The following is an 18024-nucleotide window of genomic DNA, read 5'->3' on the forward strand; positions in this document are numbered from 1 at the left end:
ATGAAGGTAATGTGTTAATTTACTAACCAGTAAGAGTTTAACCTTTCTGTACTTTCGCGTATCGGTCTATAAAGATCTGAGGTAATAAAGCACGCTCTCCTCAATTCACAATCTCCTCTCTCAGTTCGCAAGAGGGTCTGTCGTGCTTCTTAGCCGTTCCTAATCTAGAGTGACAGGAATGTGTTGTGGCTCCCCTGTATCTCTCAGCTCTTGGTACTCTGGTGTGCACAGTTGGTTCAGGCTCACCTGGCCCTGATGCCTCCCCCAGTGGGCTCTTGTTGATTGCAGGGTACCACACTTGCTGTGCACAAAGTGGAGAGGGAGGCTTTGGAAACATGATAGGCAGGTGACATCTTTTCTGTGGTCTCGTATTTTTGCTTTTCCCTTTGTAGTAGAATATGGTTTTATTCTCCCCTGCCATCACATACAGTTAATTCTACTCTTTGTGTCCATAATCACTCTTCCTTCTATAAACACAGGAACTTGGCAGCAGTTCTTGGAGACAAGAACAGAAGTTGCTGATACGGGAAGGATAATGCCAACAATGAGGCATTATTTTCAAGAAATAACAACAATCATAGTGTGAGTGTCCAGGCTGAACACCAAACCAGACACTTCAGCTATTACCCAGTTTTTAGCTTCAGCATGTCTCTCCATAAGAAGTCAGATAAGGTAAAGGGAGTCGTGTAAGTTGCATTTTATTAGACAGAGGTGGATTTGATACATGTTATATCTTAATTTTCCATTGTTCTTGTTTAGACATGTGGAGTGTACAGATTTCCCATTTTTTAGTCAAGAAAGAAAAACACATTGCACAAAGCAGCTGCATTCAACAATACAACAAGATACGGATCATTATTCACTTGAAGACTAGAAACGTACCCAGAAAATTTTCAATCGTTCAGTATGCTAAAATATAGATAAAAAGAGTTAATTACTGTTTAATGGTAAAATACATTAAAAAAATTCAGGCAAATCTAGAATGAAAACTTGTGACTTTCTTCAGTATGGCACCACTCTATTGTTTCATTATAAATTTGTAAAAGGCACCACACATTAAAACTGTAAAGCAAGGGAGAAAACAAAACCAAGCAACTTTCCATGATTTTCTTTCTGTACAAATACATATGTATTTTAAGGCAGGTGTTTTTATGTGCAAAATACAAGTATACAGGTAAAACCAATGTTGGTATCATATATTCTCATACTCACTTCTTTTAGCTGTACGATTAGTGTACAAATGTACAGTACAATGAAAACACTTTTCTCTAACAGAGCTCAAAATAGAAGGCAGGCTGGAAATATGGCCCTGATAACAATTAGGTTTTAAATCCAAAGAGCTTTTATTTAGACCCCTTAAAACATGTACAAACAGTCATTCTCTTTTTCTTTTTGTCTCTTCCTTAAGAAAGGTCCATATCAACTTGTTCACTATGTCAGGTTGATCCTGCTGGAGCCAATGACTGGCTTCTGACAAAATAGTTAATCTGAAATGATTTTTAACATAAATCCTTGTAATTTCTGCCATCTCAACTTCCATAAACGCATCTCTTTCTCCCCATAACAGCAGGGTTGGCATGATGACTTCATGGTGCTGCAGAGGAAGGCAGCTTTAAAAATAAACCACATTTAGTTAGGTCTCATTTTAATAAAAAACCACCAAGACATATTCCATTCAACACAGCCTTTGCAATCAATGAAGTGAATCTCATTGTAAACTTTCTAGGTTCCATGATGTCTTGTACAATACCAAAAAAACACTGTGACTCCAAGTTCTGTCAAAATGACCTCTTTAAACTTTCAGTAATTTTTAATTTTTTTTTTCTTAGTACAGTTATTTAAAATGAATATTTTATAAATATGACCTCATATTAGAGACATTATGAAAGATGCAAGTAGCTAGAATGAAAGACCCATCAGAATTCCAGCACATTTCAACAATGCTAAAAAATTTGTTTGAATTGCCTACTTTTAGCCACATACAGTGACAGACTAGCTGTGACAACTCAAAACAGATTCCATCTGATCAGATACAAATCTTCATTATATTAATGCAAAAATAGGACTTTTTAAAACCAGTAATAGATAAAAACGGTTTCCTAAATAAACTTTTATGACATATGTAAGTACTAGTTATAAACTTAGGAGTTAGTTAAGAAAGAAAGACAAAGAAGGTGACATGTCTTAGTTTAAAGTAAGACAAAGAAATTGAGACTTTGAAGTCATTCTTCCTCTCTGCTTACATGTAAAGACAAGAAATGTTAATAAAAGATCACTTCAGATCATAATTTCATTTTGATTGATGAATTACAAAAATTCTTAACAGGGCCTTTTTAACCAGTGCATTTAAATCTCGTTTTGCAAACAGCCTGACCTGACCCACTGAACCACAGCTTATTCATAGTACCAATTTTAAAAATTGACAATCTGATGATGATTCCGTGCATTTACACTAACCTCTTTACCTTTTAATCCAGTATCCTGGATCTCTTCACTATTAACATGTGTGTTTTTTCACTTCTGTAGTTTATTGTTTTGTGCCTTGCAAGATTTGTCGCCTCACTTAGGTAAACTCTATCAGGCTTTATACAGGCTTTTTTTTTTTTACAGACTTTTTCAGCCACTTTTCATTGCCTATATTTCTGTTCAGTCTGGAATATGGGAAATTATAATTATGCCTGAAGTTTCTAGAAATCTCCTTTAATAATGATTAATGCACAGATTTCACATTTAGAAAGTTCTATTCATGAAATATTAATGTCTTTGAAAAACAGATTTCATACAGCATTGTTACACAGCTTTTCTGTAAACAGTGCAGCACTTTTTAACTGTTCTAAGAGAACTAATCCCATTTGCTAAACAAAAGGTGTAACAGAAGAAATTCAGGTTCCAGCTTCTTACCTATCTCTTCTTAATCAAACACGATAGAAAAAGTTTATGGATTTATTCTCAGAGTGTTTGTATTTAATATATAGTGAAGGGAATGACCACAGTGCTATTTATAAAAAGATGTGTTGGTGATGGATGGAAGTAGGTTATTTCAATCACCTCTTTGGAAATAACATTCCAGAAAAATCAGGCTCTGAAAAATGAAACTCCAAGTGGATAGTAATGGGTTGGAAACCTTTAACACGTAGGTCACCAGTATCAGCCCACTGGGAGTTATGATGAATACAAGTGATTAGTATCCAAGTGCTGCTTAATGACTTAGATGAGAGAAAGGGAAAATTCCAACCCAGTTTTCATATTCAGCGATTCCCAGCCCCAAAGGCATGACCATCAGAACTGATGGCAAGAACTGAATGACTGATCTTTTTGTTCCAGTCCAAAGGCTGCTGCATTGTGGCTGATAGCACCTAAATAAGATTCTCTGAATTCAGTGCAGGTGTACTTTCATTAGAAGAATAAAGCAAACAATGCACAAAGATACAAAACACACAGAGGAATTAACAGCTGTGAATATAGTTTCTGACTTAAAACTGATACTACACTTTCTTTTTGAGTCTGAAAAGGCCTGAAACAGTAGTTTAAGCACTCACAACTCTTCCATTTGTCCTGTGTGACTCCCAGAGCAATTGAGCTCTCACAGGCACATCGCTGCTGCTGTCAGAGGAGCATCTGGTTAATGTGCACACGCAGTGGAGCGAGGTGCTGTGGCCGATGGAACGAGCAGCGCTCGGGGCGCTCAGGCCTCTGAGCTGCTCATCAGCCCTGCCCGGGGCTCCTGCAGAGCAGCTGCAGGGCTGGGGAGCCACTGGGCAGCCAGGCAGCCCCGAGGCCCTTGGACATCCCAGCTGGTGTCATCGGCTGCTCCCTGCACAGCTTTAAATAAGCGTCCTGTTACCAGCACAGCCGCCTCATTTATTCCCCATGGTCAGCCATGCTTGGGCTTAGCTTTCTGCTTTCCTGTTCCAGTTTTGTCTCAGCCTGTACAAGACAGCACCCAGCTCAGATCCCTGTTTTCCTCACAGCATTTTCCCTTCTGATTGCTCTCCTGATGGTGACAGCATGGATGGCACAAAAAGAGTAATAAAAGTGGCAGTAAATTTGGACCACGGAAAACGAAAAATTAATCTACTTCAAATATCTACTGCCCGAGTTTAGGGAAAGAAGAAAATTGCCATTTTAAAGGATATTGGGAAGCTGGTCTTTTGTTAGAGAAGCATGCAGGACATTTATCAGTGCTGAAGACAGTAAAGGAAAAATAAATTCAGTGCCACTCTTGATACAATCCTTCAAGTAAATGCTATAAGTAGAATATATGCAGAGTTAAGACCTTCTTGCCCTGGTTTTGGTAGATAAAAAGGGGGTATCAGTCTCTAAGGCCAAGCCATCTCCTTTCAGAAAAGTTAAAACCATCAGAAAACTGAGAGAATAAAATAAATATTCATCTTGAAAAAATATTTCCTATTATGATGCTGTCTCTGTTTTACTCTATGAAGTGATTCTGCTGAGACCAATAAAGGAGCAAAAAAAAACCCAAACCCAAACCAAGTTAGGTTAGCTTTAGGTTCCCACCTTTCTGAAAAACAGAAATAGCCCAAACACAATTTGCCAGATACAGTTTTGTAAAGTTACCAGTGAGGGTAACATTCTTGGATGCCATGTCATCTAGTAGTATTATATAATAATAATATCTCAATAGATATTATTATAATATGAATTGTACTGCAAACAAGTAATTGATATTAATTTTTAAAATATTATTTGGAGGTGGATTTTTGGGATTGCCATGGGGGCTGTGAATAAGGAAGGGTCTTTGCTTTACTAGATTTTGAAACAGAGATTTTCCTTACGTGCACTCTGCTTGTTTTGCTGTTTTGTGTGGACATCTCACAGAACACACCTGGGGATTTTCCCCTGGTTCAGCAGCAGGAGAGGAGCCGCAGTAACACTTCTGGGCTCCAGGGGACTCCCTAGAATATTTTTTTTTGTTTGGGAATATTATACTAACCTGAAAATAGTTCTGTAATGGTTCATAGGTCCTGTTAATGCTCCAGGTTGTGAAAATACATAGAGATAAGCTTCAATATCTTCTGCAGTTAATCGGCAGCCTTTCCTTCCAATTCCAGTGGCCTGGCTGGTAAATAAACTTTTCAGAACCTACAAAAGCAAGAAGAAAAAGCTATTATGTAAGACAGCTGGAAAATGTGATTTCCATCCTTCAACAGGACACATCTTTCTAAAATCTATTTATGCATATTTATAAGTCTATTTATGTTCAAAGTACAATGAATGGTTCAAATGAGTTTTTAGAGAGCTGTGTGTGAAGCACAAGGTCAACATCTCTAGCATAACTTATTCCAGAACAATCAAGTACAGAGAAATACTGGTGTTACCAAGTTTCTGCGTCCTGACCTGCGACAGTCAAGGCAAGTGCAGGCACATGGGTTTTTTTGGGATGGACCCCAGCAGGGAGGATGATTCATGCTGGCTGTGCCCTGTGTGTGCAGCATGGGGAGCTCTGCACGGGGCTGTTGGTGTGTAGGAGGGTGCATCCTGCAGCTGTGCTGTCCCTTTCTATCTGCTCCTACTTTTATTTGAGGTTATACAAAGTGCTGGCTTTGGGTTCTCAGGCAGAATTAATCACCTGCTGAATTCAATGCCCGGACTCCCACACTGCCTGCCCTGCAGCAGGCTCTGAGAGACAAGAGGATGTCCCACTGCACACAGGGACTTCAGACAAGTCAGCAGGAATTCCCAGGCACCAATGGTGTCCCACTGCTATGGGCACGAGTAAAAGCAGCCGGCTCTCTAGGTGGAGTAATGCACTGCAGTGCTGGAGGTTAAAAGTACAACCCTCAGCACCTCCCAGAAATGCAGAAGTAACAGTTAATCTCAGAGACTGTACATACTTGTATGCTAATTTATATAAAGCTTAAGAAGAAAAATCAGAAAACTCCATATTTTTTCCAGTAATTATAACTACATAAGAAGGGATCAATGTAGGTGGGAATTCTTCCATTACTCACAGTTAGACATAAACAAGAGCATTCATTTTGCTCACCTTGAAATCATCTAGTGTAAACATGAATTCAGGAAACCATGGCATTTGGAAAAAGAAGTAGTAACCAGATTTAATCAATTGTGATGGATGTCGTAGAATGTATTCTGAAACAAAAATGTCCGTGAATTAAAAATGAAAACTGATGGCTCAAACAAAATTATTATTAATATTACTATTTTTTAAACTTAAAGGAATGTTTTAAAAAGATTACATTAAAGTATGCTGTGTGAGAAAAGATGATTATTGTTTCAGGAGTAAATATATGATGTGGTGGCCATTAAAAGATACTTCTTTTATAAATGTTAGTAGAAACAGCCAGCAAAACAAAAATTTGCCAAAGATTAGGTGAGAACAGCAACACAGGAGAGTTTAATTGCGTGGTAGGTTTTCACTTAGAGATCTCTTTGTGTAGCTAGTCCAAGGCATTTTTTCCCAGATACGGAATAAAAGGCATAAATAGGTATTTATCTCATCAATGATGTGATGCACAAAAATCTGTGGATGTTAATCCACTGACATTCTAAAGATTGCACCACTCCTGTTCATAGATGTATAGAATTTTTCTAACAGTGTCCTTTTGGCAATTTAAAGAACTGTAATCAAGGTTAAATCAATTCACTTTTTTAAGATTTTTGGGGTCATTTTTAAAGACATAGGAGCATACATAGCAAAAGAATATATATATATATATATATATATATATATATATATATATATATATATATATATATATATAAACAAACCTGCATTGACTGTTGTTGGGTTTTTTTTTTTAATCATAAATCTGTATTTCTAGTGAGTTTCAAGACCCAACACTGACATTCAAATACCTATCTTCCTCAAAGCATGCACATAATGTGTGCAGGCTAGGAAGTCTAGAACTTTTCCTTTACAGGTGCAAATTCAGGAGTGTAAAAACTGCATTCCCAACACAGGATGTATCTCTGAAATACTAATTCTGACAGTGAATAAAAATGGGTTTTAAGCCAACATAGACTGAAGTTTTAGCTATCTTCTAAACTTTCATATCTTATACATTGAATTGCATTACCCATTGTATTTTTCCTGATGGACCATTGTCAGCACTAATCACTTTTCTGTACTATTTATAAACTGCTTATTTTCTTTTAACCCACAGTAGTGTAAGTTTGATGTAGGGAGAAGCTACACCAAGCTACAGAACAGATTTTGTATCTGTATTTGTATTTGTAGTTCAACAAATATGCAAACAAATACTATAATAAAAAGCAATTGTCTTCTCTACAGCCTCGCTCCTGCTCTCAGTGAGAACACTGCAAAAAGCTCCTGCTTGCTTGTGTGGTGAACAGACCTTTCCATAGGTAAGTGTGGATTAACCACCTGGCAAAATGTTCTTTAGTATCTTAGAAAGGTACCCAAGAGCACTGTGAGAACAACAAATGTGGGTGGTGTGGCTGATCCACAGTGTAAGGTCAATTTTACATTCAATTGAAATGAAAATTAAAGCTGTGCTGAATATTCTTAGCTATTTATGGGGAAATGGGGTAACTTTTTAAATGGGGATAGGGTAAGGCCAGCAACTGAAAAAATTAAAATTAATGAGGTAGGTCTTTCCTTTTCATTATTGAATGTTGATATAATTACTATGAAAAGTTTTGTAATTCTGGGTAGTAGACAAACACAACTCTATCACACAACAAATAGTGAAACAAGTCCTGTTTCAGCGAAGTACTGGTATATTCCTGAGCTTCTAGTATGTAGCCTGCGAAGACTTCTTCCAATGAATATTGTACCTGACCATAAATTGCCACTTGTCACCTAAACAGGGATGTAATTCTAATGTCTGATTCACATTCATACAAAGGCAGGCTCATGCAGATTATATAATACAGTGTGGCCTTTACCAAAATGTAATATAATATACATCTCTTTTTGTGAATTTTTTCCTGATAAAGTGGAAGATTTTTTCATACACAGATTCATGTGTATGAAAATTATGTTTGTGGACCCTCAAGGATAAAAAAAATCTGTAACTTTTGTTGCAAGCATTCTCACTTCCTACAATAAATTTATTTCCAGAAGTCAAATACTCAATATCTTACTGCTTCATAAAATACAGTCCAGACTGTGAGAGCCATAGAGTACTGGCAGCTCATCTACTGAGGGAGGCTGTTGGTTCTCAAAGCAAACACAATCATGACCAAAATGCAGATACTTTGAATTAACAAAGACTACTGTAAAACTTACCTGTAAATACAGAAGGATGAGGGAAATTAACCACAATCAGCTTAGTCACCATTTCAGGGTAACATATGGCCACTAACCAAGCGATCATTCCTCCCCAGTCATGGCCAATCAACACACACTTGTTGTATCCTACCACATGAACACAGATAGATGATTTTATTTCAAAGAAATTAGTATCCACAGAAATTATCACATAACAGAAAATCATTACTGGGCTAAATAGGTGGTTCAGCACATTTATTAATGTAACTTTAATACCGCACCACTTTCATTACTAACGGTCAGAAAAAACGGGACATTGCTATAGTTTAAAAATTTACAAACACTTCAAAGTTTTTAATTGGACTTCATTAAACCTTAACTTTACCACCTCCATGTCACACTGTAGTCAGTATGCAGATGGATGCTCTGTTCACATCTCGGCCAATGCAGGGTCAGATGGACAGTTCAGCCTGCAGTCATTATAACACACCTAACATGGGAGTTTGGAGTTTGAAACTGCAGACAAGAAGACTGAGCAGTCTCCTGAGCACCTCCAGAACAAAATTAATCCTAATGGATTTCTCTGAATATGAGGGGTTATCTAAGCACTCAGTGCCATCCTTTTGCAAAAAGTGGACATCATACTTAATAGCCATATATATATAGCAGATGTAAGGACTCCCATTTATGTACTTAGGAGGCCCATAGCTTGCCTCCATAAGCTGTTTTGTTGGTAAATTTCAAAGTTCTGGACATTCACATACTTATTCTTTCATCAATGAAAATAGTATTTTAGCAGAAATAGGAGGAACATGGGCAGGACAGTGACCAAGTTTTTTGAAAGCTTAACCCTCCTTTAACCACTGCTGGAAAACAACAAACTATGGTGTCAGATACCATCACCCTCCTCATTGAGGACTGTAATGTTGAGCACATAGACTACAAATGAAACATATAAAAGCCAAGAAATTTAGATTTCTGACATAAATTTGAACACAGTTGTCAAAGAACCATATAAACCTTCTTGGATAAAAATCTTTTGAGCACTTTTGATATAATCAAGTCCTTCAAAAGAATTTAGCTTGGGATTAGGACAAACAAAGATAACAAGGCTCTGAAGTGCTTTCTCAAAAAAAAATTTAAATCCCTCTGAAATTGAATTATGCTGAGAGCACTTCTCAAGCATAACCATGGCATTACCATGGAGATTAACACAACCAGCAAAGACTGGAAAATTTCAACACTGTGTGAGGACTGCCTCTGCCCAATCTTTTGCCAATACTCAAACATCACAAGCAAAGCAAATCATAAATTCACATCTCAGAATCTGCATCACTGCTTTATTATTTCTTCATATGAAATACAGTAAGTTATTTTACTATTGTTAGGGTATCCAGGGAATTAAAATGATTCAGAGAATTCAGAAATAAGCTAATCCCTTCCGTTGCTCTTGGTATGGAATGAAAATGCCCTTCACCAGGGGTTACAATTTATCACCCAAACAGAGACTCTTCAAACTGAACTGAAGGGGCGAATTTTGCACTTCAGCTCTTTACACTGTGTATTTGCCACAGAGAGCAGCATGTCCCTCGTTCTCCCTTCTGCTCTCACTGTTGTGCAAGACAGAGTGATTCAGCTCTTGAGAACTGACTGTTGTGCAGGAGTAGTATTTTTGGAGGGCTCATTTATTTTTTTTTTCAATACAGCAGATGTACTTTCATCATCTCTGTAAAGCCCACAATATTTTTTATGCTTTGTTTGTGCACGAAGAATGTCATCTGATATAAATTTCTTGGTCTGCAAGTGCTTTAAGACTCTAACTCAGAATATTATCCACTAAGTGCAAGTGGTTAGGAGGAAAGACTTCTTATGGAAAAAGACCATAGGTTTGTACTGCTGGATTTTTCAGAACACAGGAATTTTCTTTTCAAAACTCATGATAGAAAAATTATCTTTACATATTGCTTATATTGGCATACACATTATTTTCATTTATAATTGTAAAAAAAAATTAGTATCTATAGATTTATATCTATACACCTCTGTGCTGCATATATATTAAAAAAACCCAAACAAACAGTGCTATATATATTTATGTGTTTGTTTTTTTTTTCCTAGAAAATCAGGTCATTTATGAGTTAAGTAGGTTTTCTTTTATAACGCACCTAGAGATTCCAAAATATCCTTTATGTCTGCTATCAGGCAATCTAACTTGTAATTTTCCTTGTGAGGAGGAGCATCTGTTTCTCCATAACCTCTCAAATCCAGGGCCACCACTCGATATTCACTTTTAAATTCCCGCAATTGATGGCGCCAAGAATACCTAACAAAAGGGAAAAAAAGTTGGAGTTACAAGGTCAAGCAGTATGATACCAAAAATGCACTCAATGCTTTTGCACCCAAATATTTGAGGGTAAACTTGCATGGCTTTGTTTGCTATGAGATTCTTTTTCTTTTCTGTGCTGTGCTGATGGTTCTTTGTGGCTGCAGTAGTTTTTGCTCATTTCTTGAATTCCCCAATAACAAAGTGCAGCTGCCAGAAAGGGGGCATGGCCAGAGCCAGGGTTTTTCAACAATTCCTGGAGTCTGGCATAGTCTCTTTGCTACAGAGGAAGCAGGCATAAACCAGAGCACATTGAAGTCTATTCTGTTTTATCCTTGGAGCCATAGTAGCATCAAAAAAGTAAGGTCTGAAAAGCTTTCCCTTCTTCATGGCAGCCATGTTTTGCATTTTTTCTTCTATTCAGAAAAATAATATCAGATAATTCATACACTAAATAAACCAAAGAAAGAAATCCAGTTAATACCAAATGATCTTGATGAAGTTTATAGAATTTATCCTGTGTACACTTTCATCTGTGTCTCTGTACCAGAACTGTTGCAGCGCAGGCTCTCTCAGTGTGTTGGTACTAGACAAAGTATTTCATCCTTGTATTTCCATGGAAAAGAGTGGTAACATTGTATACATCAAAAGGCATACAAAAGCAAGAACTCAGGCAAAGGCCTGGGCTACTTCACACTCTGTATGTGGTGACTAGATGTGTTTTATGAAGGAAAAATAAAAACAAATGGTGGATCTTATCCTGCAAGAACTGCCTGCCCTTCAGCTGTTATTGAAACCAAATAAACTTCAGAATAGCCAGTACCAAGACAGACATAGCCTTATCTTACACTGTAATATAAAGATATATGAAAAACATGATCCTTCTGGACATACATAACAATGACTGCATCTCCCTGTGCCAGCATCTAGCTTTTACTTCTGCTTGTTTCAACAGTTTCACATAAAGGATATATAACGTTTGGATCATCGGTGGTTGTAAGAGTGATGCACAGAATTCCACCTTAATCCAAACAGTGCCTGTATCAGACCATGGGCTCTTCCATTTTACCTTTGCCTCCAGCCTATTAGGGACTCTAAACTTAAATAATGTTACAGGAACATTGAGTGATACAAATCTGTATTCATATAAACAAAACAGTCAGAACATTTTCATTTCAGTGCTATCTAATGCTAAGACAAGGTTTAGCTGAGATCCCCAGGAATGAATTTTTTAAAGGCATTATATAATGACTTGGAAGCTGAATTTGCCATGGTAACTGTTGCAGCTATTCTATATACTTCAGTAAGAAGAAAGAAACAGGCCCATAAATAAATAAATCTACTATTTTTGTTTTCAGAAAATGTCTACAAGCTATTCTCATCCTCTGTTTTCACAACAGTCCATCATCTTCAAATGTCTGACCTATCAAATGGGTAGGTTTTATATTCAAAGAAACCCTTTCATCCCATAGGATATATAACTACTGGACAACTGTTCTGCAAGCAGATTTTGGAAATGTGAATGCCTCCATGTTCATAAGGTTGAAGCTATTTTGAGACTTTCTGATCACATTCTTTCTAAAAGGCAAGTAGTATAAAATGTAGCAGCTCACACACTTTGAAGTACTCAGCTGCCTCAACACATTATGTACAATTTCAAGTATTTTATTACTGACCTTCCACAATGTATTGATTTTCAAGTTCTTATGCATCTAAACCACTCATAGGCTCTGGTGCATTACATTCTTTAGTGATCTGTCACCTTCAGACATTCTCTATCACCCTTAGTGGTCAGTATTGTCTGGTTATATTTGTCCTATTTATAACCTTGAGACATTTGAAGGCAGAGGATTTGTTAAAATTAAGAAGTGTAATTGTGGATAATATCCTTTCTGTTTTCCTAGACAAAGAATATAAATTTGATGCTGATTTACATCTCTCTTAAACTGTGGTTAATTTATCTTGTGCTCTCAGAACAATCACTATTCTTGAATGAAAAAGTATTCACTGAGTGAACAACCTAACAGAAATATTGGTAATATGACTGGTTTACAGACTATTAGCATGTAGTGTTCTTTTTAAAAACAGTGATAGAACCTATGCTATTGGTGGTCCCAGTGACCTACATAGCAGGTTTTTTATTCATCCCTTTTGAATGGTCAGACAACACAATCTAGTAGCTGCCACTTAGAGCACGACTCACTATTCTAAACTGTAAGAATGACTTTCTGCCTTTTAAAAATAATATATCTGATCTAAGTAGAATATGTATATAAAATGCTAATTTCTCCATTACTATTCCCCATAGGGAAAATCAGCTGTAGTCTCATTGCCTGTGTTAGAATATGCTTTATGCAAGATATGCATAATGTTTTTATAGAATATGCTCTGGCCCATCTAACTGTCCTTTCAATCAAAGTTTACAGCTTTAATAATTTTAGATAGAAATTTATTACTAGAACAATGTCCTTCTTTGAAAATTTAACATTATGTGACTCTGTCCCATCACCCTCAAGGGCATTATTACCTAGGAGAAATTGCTGAGGGAAGAGAACTGACCTCTCTTCTGCTCAGGTCAGTTTATGGTATGACCTGAGTACAGATTGAAAGATTACAGTTCCAGCAATGGTCTGTAGCCCCTCAGCTGAGTTCAGAAAGGAAAAGGATCATTTACCTTGCTGAATTACTGGAATTAGTACTTCCCTTATTCCCTTACTGCTTTTTCCATGCAAGTTCTGTAAGCCATGCTTCACTAGTTAAATCTGACAATGACAGCCTGAGCAATTTGGTTAAATCATTGGACACATGACTGCTTTTCATTGTTATAAACAAACATTTAGGATTGGGTTTGATTCATCATTCATCTTGTGATGAACTAATAATAGAACTTTTTTCCCTGAGTAGCATTCTGAAATTAGGCTGCACAATAGCCTATAGAACTCATAGTTCTTCCCCTCCTCCAGTTAAAAATTAATGTATAGTATTTTTAATAAATGGAGCAATCTAGATTGCACTTAACATATAATGGATCCTTATTTTAACACTCTCTGCTATAATTCATAAGTTTAGCCATATAGTACAAATACTATCCAAACAGGAAATTTGTTTAAAATTAGCAGTTCCTTCACAAAGTTTGCAGGAAAAGGTACATACCTGAGGAAAAATGTATAAAAGAAGAAGAGTACAAAAAAGATAGTTGGTTTGTGTTAGACTGAAGGAATTTTTTTGCAGATGCTGCAGTTAAAATTATGTTTCAATGGTTCATTTCCTACTGAAAATTCATGCCATTAGTATTCATAAACACATATAAATGATCACACTGGGGCTATTTAAGAGATGTTTGTCCTTGAGTATCTTATGCAGCCTCTTTTATAATAGAAAAAGCTGAAGGAAGTTTTACCAGAATTCTGGGAAGCCATGAAGCAGCAACATGAGCGGTTTGCCCCTTTCTCCAGCAGCCACATAGTGGAATCGTAACCCTGAATCCTAAAATAAGAGGAAAATAAGTGTGTTTATTGCTGCATAGAACTGCTATTTTGGGATTTGAGAATGATGATGGTTTCAGACCATATTCTAAGAGACAATATAATGCACCTAAAAAGAAAACAAATTATCAGTTTTGAAGCTGAAGCCTTCTGTACTTCTGAGATCAGGTATCTGCTACACCCTGGCAATTCTGTGTATCCCACACCCTACACACCCACCACAGCTTCTTCCAGGAAGGACCATCTCCAATACCTGCCAGGCTGTGTGCCTGTGTGCCAGCTCAGCTCTGAGCACACATCCTGACAGAGACTGCCTGGCACAGCCACTGGGAAATGCAGGTAATTGTCACAGCAAGCACATTCCCACAGACACCAGTTGTGCTTTACAGAAAGACTTTAAAATGCAGTATACTTTAAATGCACTTCCAATCTTTCAGTAAGATTATGCAACTATTTAAAACCATCACATTGCATTCTGGCATGATAAAGGACCACGAGGATTCTTAACAACCAAAAGCAATCAAAATTAAGTAACTAGAAAGCAGGACATTTTTGCTAGGTTTTATCATTCTTTATATGAAGTGAGGTTTAAACCTCACTTCAGGAAATTAAGCTTTAATGTTATAATCTTCTTTCTGCCTTGTTAATGGTTAGTTTCTGATGCATCTTTTAAGAAAATGGGTCTTACGAGAATTACAAGCAGGCAACTTACTTATTGTAGAAACTGAGCACTGAAGTGCTATTGAAGTGAATGGATGTACACAGGCTTACACTGACTGAAGGTCAAATCCAGTAGAATTTAAATAAACTGTGATTATGACCTAGAGGTTTTTACTGAATTCTGACACAGAAGTGAATACAGAAGTTGGGAGTTAGCTCACAATGTACTGTTTAGAAGTCATGTGAAAGAAACTGCAGGAAGAAGGGTTGTCCAGCTCATGAACAAATCTCAAAGCCTGCGCTGTCTCTGCTGTTTCAAAAAAGAAAGAAAAGCTCCATGCCTTTGCTGTGCATCCAGAGCTAATATCAGGGCAAGGATCACAAATGCATACAAAAAAGGTTTTCTTGCCAAAGATGCTTCAAATTCTCTGACATGTCTTGACACTCATAAGTCACTAAGGAGCTGCAAAATCATTAACTTATATTCTCATTCTTGAAAGGGCTCTGAAGAGGGAACTATTTGGATCTTTTTATACTTACTCTGGATATAATAGGGACCTTTTCTCAGTTTTGCCCCTAATTACACTGATATTTCACCTCTGGGATGCCAATGAACTTGAAGTCCGTAGAGGTAAAAGTAAATTCCTAGTAAATTTTGGGGCCATTACATCATCTGTATTATTCTCCAGATCACTCTGCCTTTGATCCTTTCATATTTAAAAAAGTAGAAGTTTCTCAGTCTCCTTCCACAGTTTCTCATTTAGTGATTAATGGATAAGCCCTCCTCCATGCTGCTTCTTTCAGTTAGTGTCCTCTTGGGATTTACCCTCCATGTTTTTTTTTAATCTCTTTGTTGCTTTTAAGGAACTGCCCTTTTCTCCTGAAAATTCTATCCCCACTTGTTCAGCAGCAGTTTAAATATCACATGGCCCAAACTAAGCCCATCCTTGACTTTTCAATTGCTGCTGTTCCCTTTTTTCTGCCCCCCAGAACAGACATAGGATGTTGCCACCTTTTCCAACACTGACTATTTTATTGAAATCTGAATGGATTTATAGGATATATGTGTTTGGAAAGTAATCCATTAGCCTGCTGATATCTAACAGCAAGAGCTTCTTATTTCCTGAAATGAGTGATCAACTGTCATATTGACAGCAAGTCGATTTGCCTCCAAATGCTCTTCTATTACTGTCATACCCCTCTCACTTCCCCAGCAGCCTGTTCATTTACTGCTTTGTGCTACAGGCAGAAAAGAACATGTCATATGAGTGAAAAAGCCCACACATGCCTCCTAATGATGTTAGCAAAAGAAAACAAGCAAATCATGACAAACTGAGGCTCACTAATTTATAATAGTACTGCCTGGCACAAAACCATCGGCACAGAGCCCTGGGAACAGAGATCTTTGTGTTTATTTTATGAAAAATAGCGCTTGACAAAACTTACTGTGCATTCTCTGCTCACCTACAATTGTAAAAGAAACATAGCTAATACAACCTCATTTACAGCATTCGGTAAAGGAGCAAATCACAGGTAGAGACCTGAGACAAGTACAGAAATTGACCGGGGGCTTAAACTGTACAACATGAGGGACAGCAATTAGCTTCTTGCTCTACGATCTCCCTGTGACAGCGATGCACGAAACGAGCTCCCGGTGCAACCGGGCAAACCGTAAAAAAGAGCAGAGAGAGCAGAGGCGGTGCAGGGAGCGGAGAGCTGCGGCAAACCCGGGGCCGGCGAACCCCTCACCGCCCAGCCAGGGCTCCGCACCCGGGCCAGCCGGACACGGCGTCCTCCGGCCTGAGGCCCCGCAGCCGGGCCGGGCACGGCACCGCTCCCGGGGCAGGGCAGGCAGGCGCTGCATGCGCGCAGCCCTGCGAGCACGCACGGCAGGGCGGCCGGGCTGGCCGCACACCCCACAGCGCAGGGAGCGCAGGAATGCCATGCACAGCGCACCCCACAGAGCAGGGAGCGCAGGAATGCCATGCACAGCGCACCCCACAGCGCAGGGAGGGCAGGAATGCCATGCACAGCGCACCCCACAGAGCAGGGAGCGCAGGAATGCCATGCACAGCGCACCCCACAGAGCAGGGAGGGCAGGAATGCCATGCACAGCGCACCCCACAGAGCAGGGAGGGCAGGAATGCCATGCACAGCGCACCCCACAGAGCAGGGAGGGCAGGAATGCCATGCACAGCGCACCCCACAGCGCAGGGAGGGCAGGAATGCCATGCACGGCTTGGGGGTGGGTGCCTGCGCGCCCAGCGGGGCCCGCTCCCCCCGCCCGCGCCCTCACCTTGATGCGGACGTAGCAGTGGGTGCCCAAGGAGGGGTCGTTGAGGCAGGCGGGGGGGTTCTCCCGCACCACCCAGCGGAAGGTCTCGCCCGGCCGCCGGCCGATGCTCCACAGCAGCCGCAGCCCGGCGATGCAGGCGCACACCCCGCAGTAGCTGTAAACCAGCGCCCAGAAGAGCAGCGCCCGGGCGGCCACCATCACCCGGCGGGCGGGCGGAGGGCACGCAGAGCCGGGTCTCGCCATCGGGCCCCGCCGCCGCCGTTCCCGCCGGCCGGGAGGGGCTCGGAGCGCCGCCGCCGCCAGGAGCCGCCCGAGTGGAGGCACCGGGAGCGGCGGCGGCGCGCCCGCCCCGCGGCCCTCGCCCTGCGCCGCCGCCGGGCACAGCGCCGGGCACAGCGCCGGGCACAGCGCCGGGCACAGCGCCGGGCACAGCGCCGGCCTCCCGCACGTCCCGGGCTCGCCGGACCCCGGGCGGTGCCTCGGGGGCGGCGGCGCTGCGGCCGCGATTGAGCTCGCCCGCGCAGGGCTCGGCCAAGGAGGGCTCCGCTCCCCTGATACTTGGCGGTGAAACGGGGAGAAGCCGTCCCCGGGGCGGCGGGGCGCGGCTGTGTCACCTGCGCGCTCCGGCAGAGCCGCCAGACACATCGGAAGGCGCAGGGAATGTCACTGGGGGCAGCGCGGCCGCCCCCGCCGTGCCTGCCCCAGACCCCGCAGCGATCGCGCTGCACCCCCGAGCGCGCCCTTGAGCGCCCTTCCCTTACTGCCGAGCCAGAAGTGGGTAACTGCAGGCACGGGGCTGTGTGCTCCCACCGTAGTGTTTCCGTGACTGCATTCTTTCACTGCCGCTTCACTATTACCCACTTAAAGGTGATTTCTAAACGTATTTACAATTTTAGTTATTATATGCTATTACTAGTGAATATTTCTTAAAAAGATAAAACGCCTAAACTTAGTCTGTATCGATATCTCAACCCCTGAGGGCTGATGGAGGCTGAACAATCCCCTGCCTGCCCATTAGTAAATCGCTACAAGCACACACCGAGGA

General features: G+C 40.2%; 1 protein-coding gene across 1 annotated transcript; it reads right to left on the reverse strand.

The window, feature by feature from the left end:
* Positions 1–682: 682 nt before the first annotated feature.
* On the reverse strand, positions 683–17275 carry EPHX4 (epoxide hydrolase 4). The gene is made up of 7 exons (XM_086901953.1): positions 16980–17275; positions 13939–14024; positions 10381–10538; positions 8234–8362; positions 6008–6111; positions 4955–5103; positions 683–1610 (listed from the first exon to the last, which is right to left on the reverse strand). The coding sequence occupies exons 1-7, from the start codon at positions 17220–17222 to the stop codon at positions 1376–1378; spliced, it is 1104 nt and encodes a 367-aa protein (XP_086758079.1). The 5' UTR covers positions 17223–17275; the 3' UTR covers positions 683–1375.
* Positions 17276–18024: the final 749 nt, after the last annotated feature.

The sequence above is a fragment of the Cyanistes caeruleus genome, chromosome 9, assembly GCF_971803275.1.
Source record: "Cyanistes caeruleus chromosome 9, bCyaCae1.hap1.1, whole genome shotgun sequence".
Taxonomy (NCBI): domain Eukaryota; kingdom Metazoa; phylum Chordata; class Aves; order Passeriformes; family Paridae; genus Cyanistes; species Cyanistes caeruleus.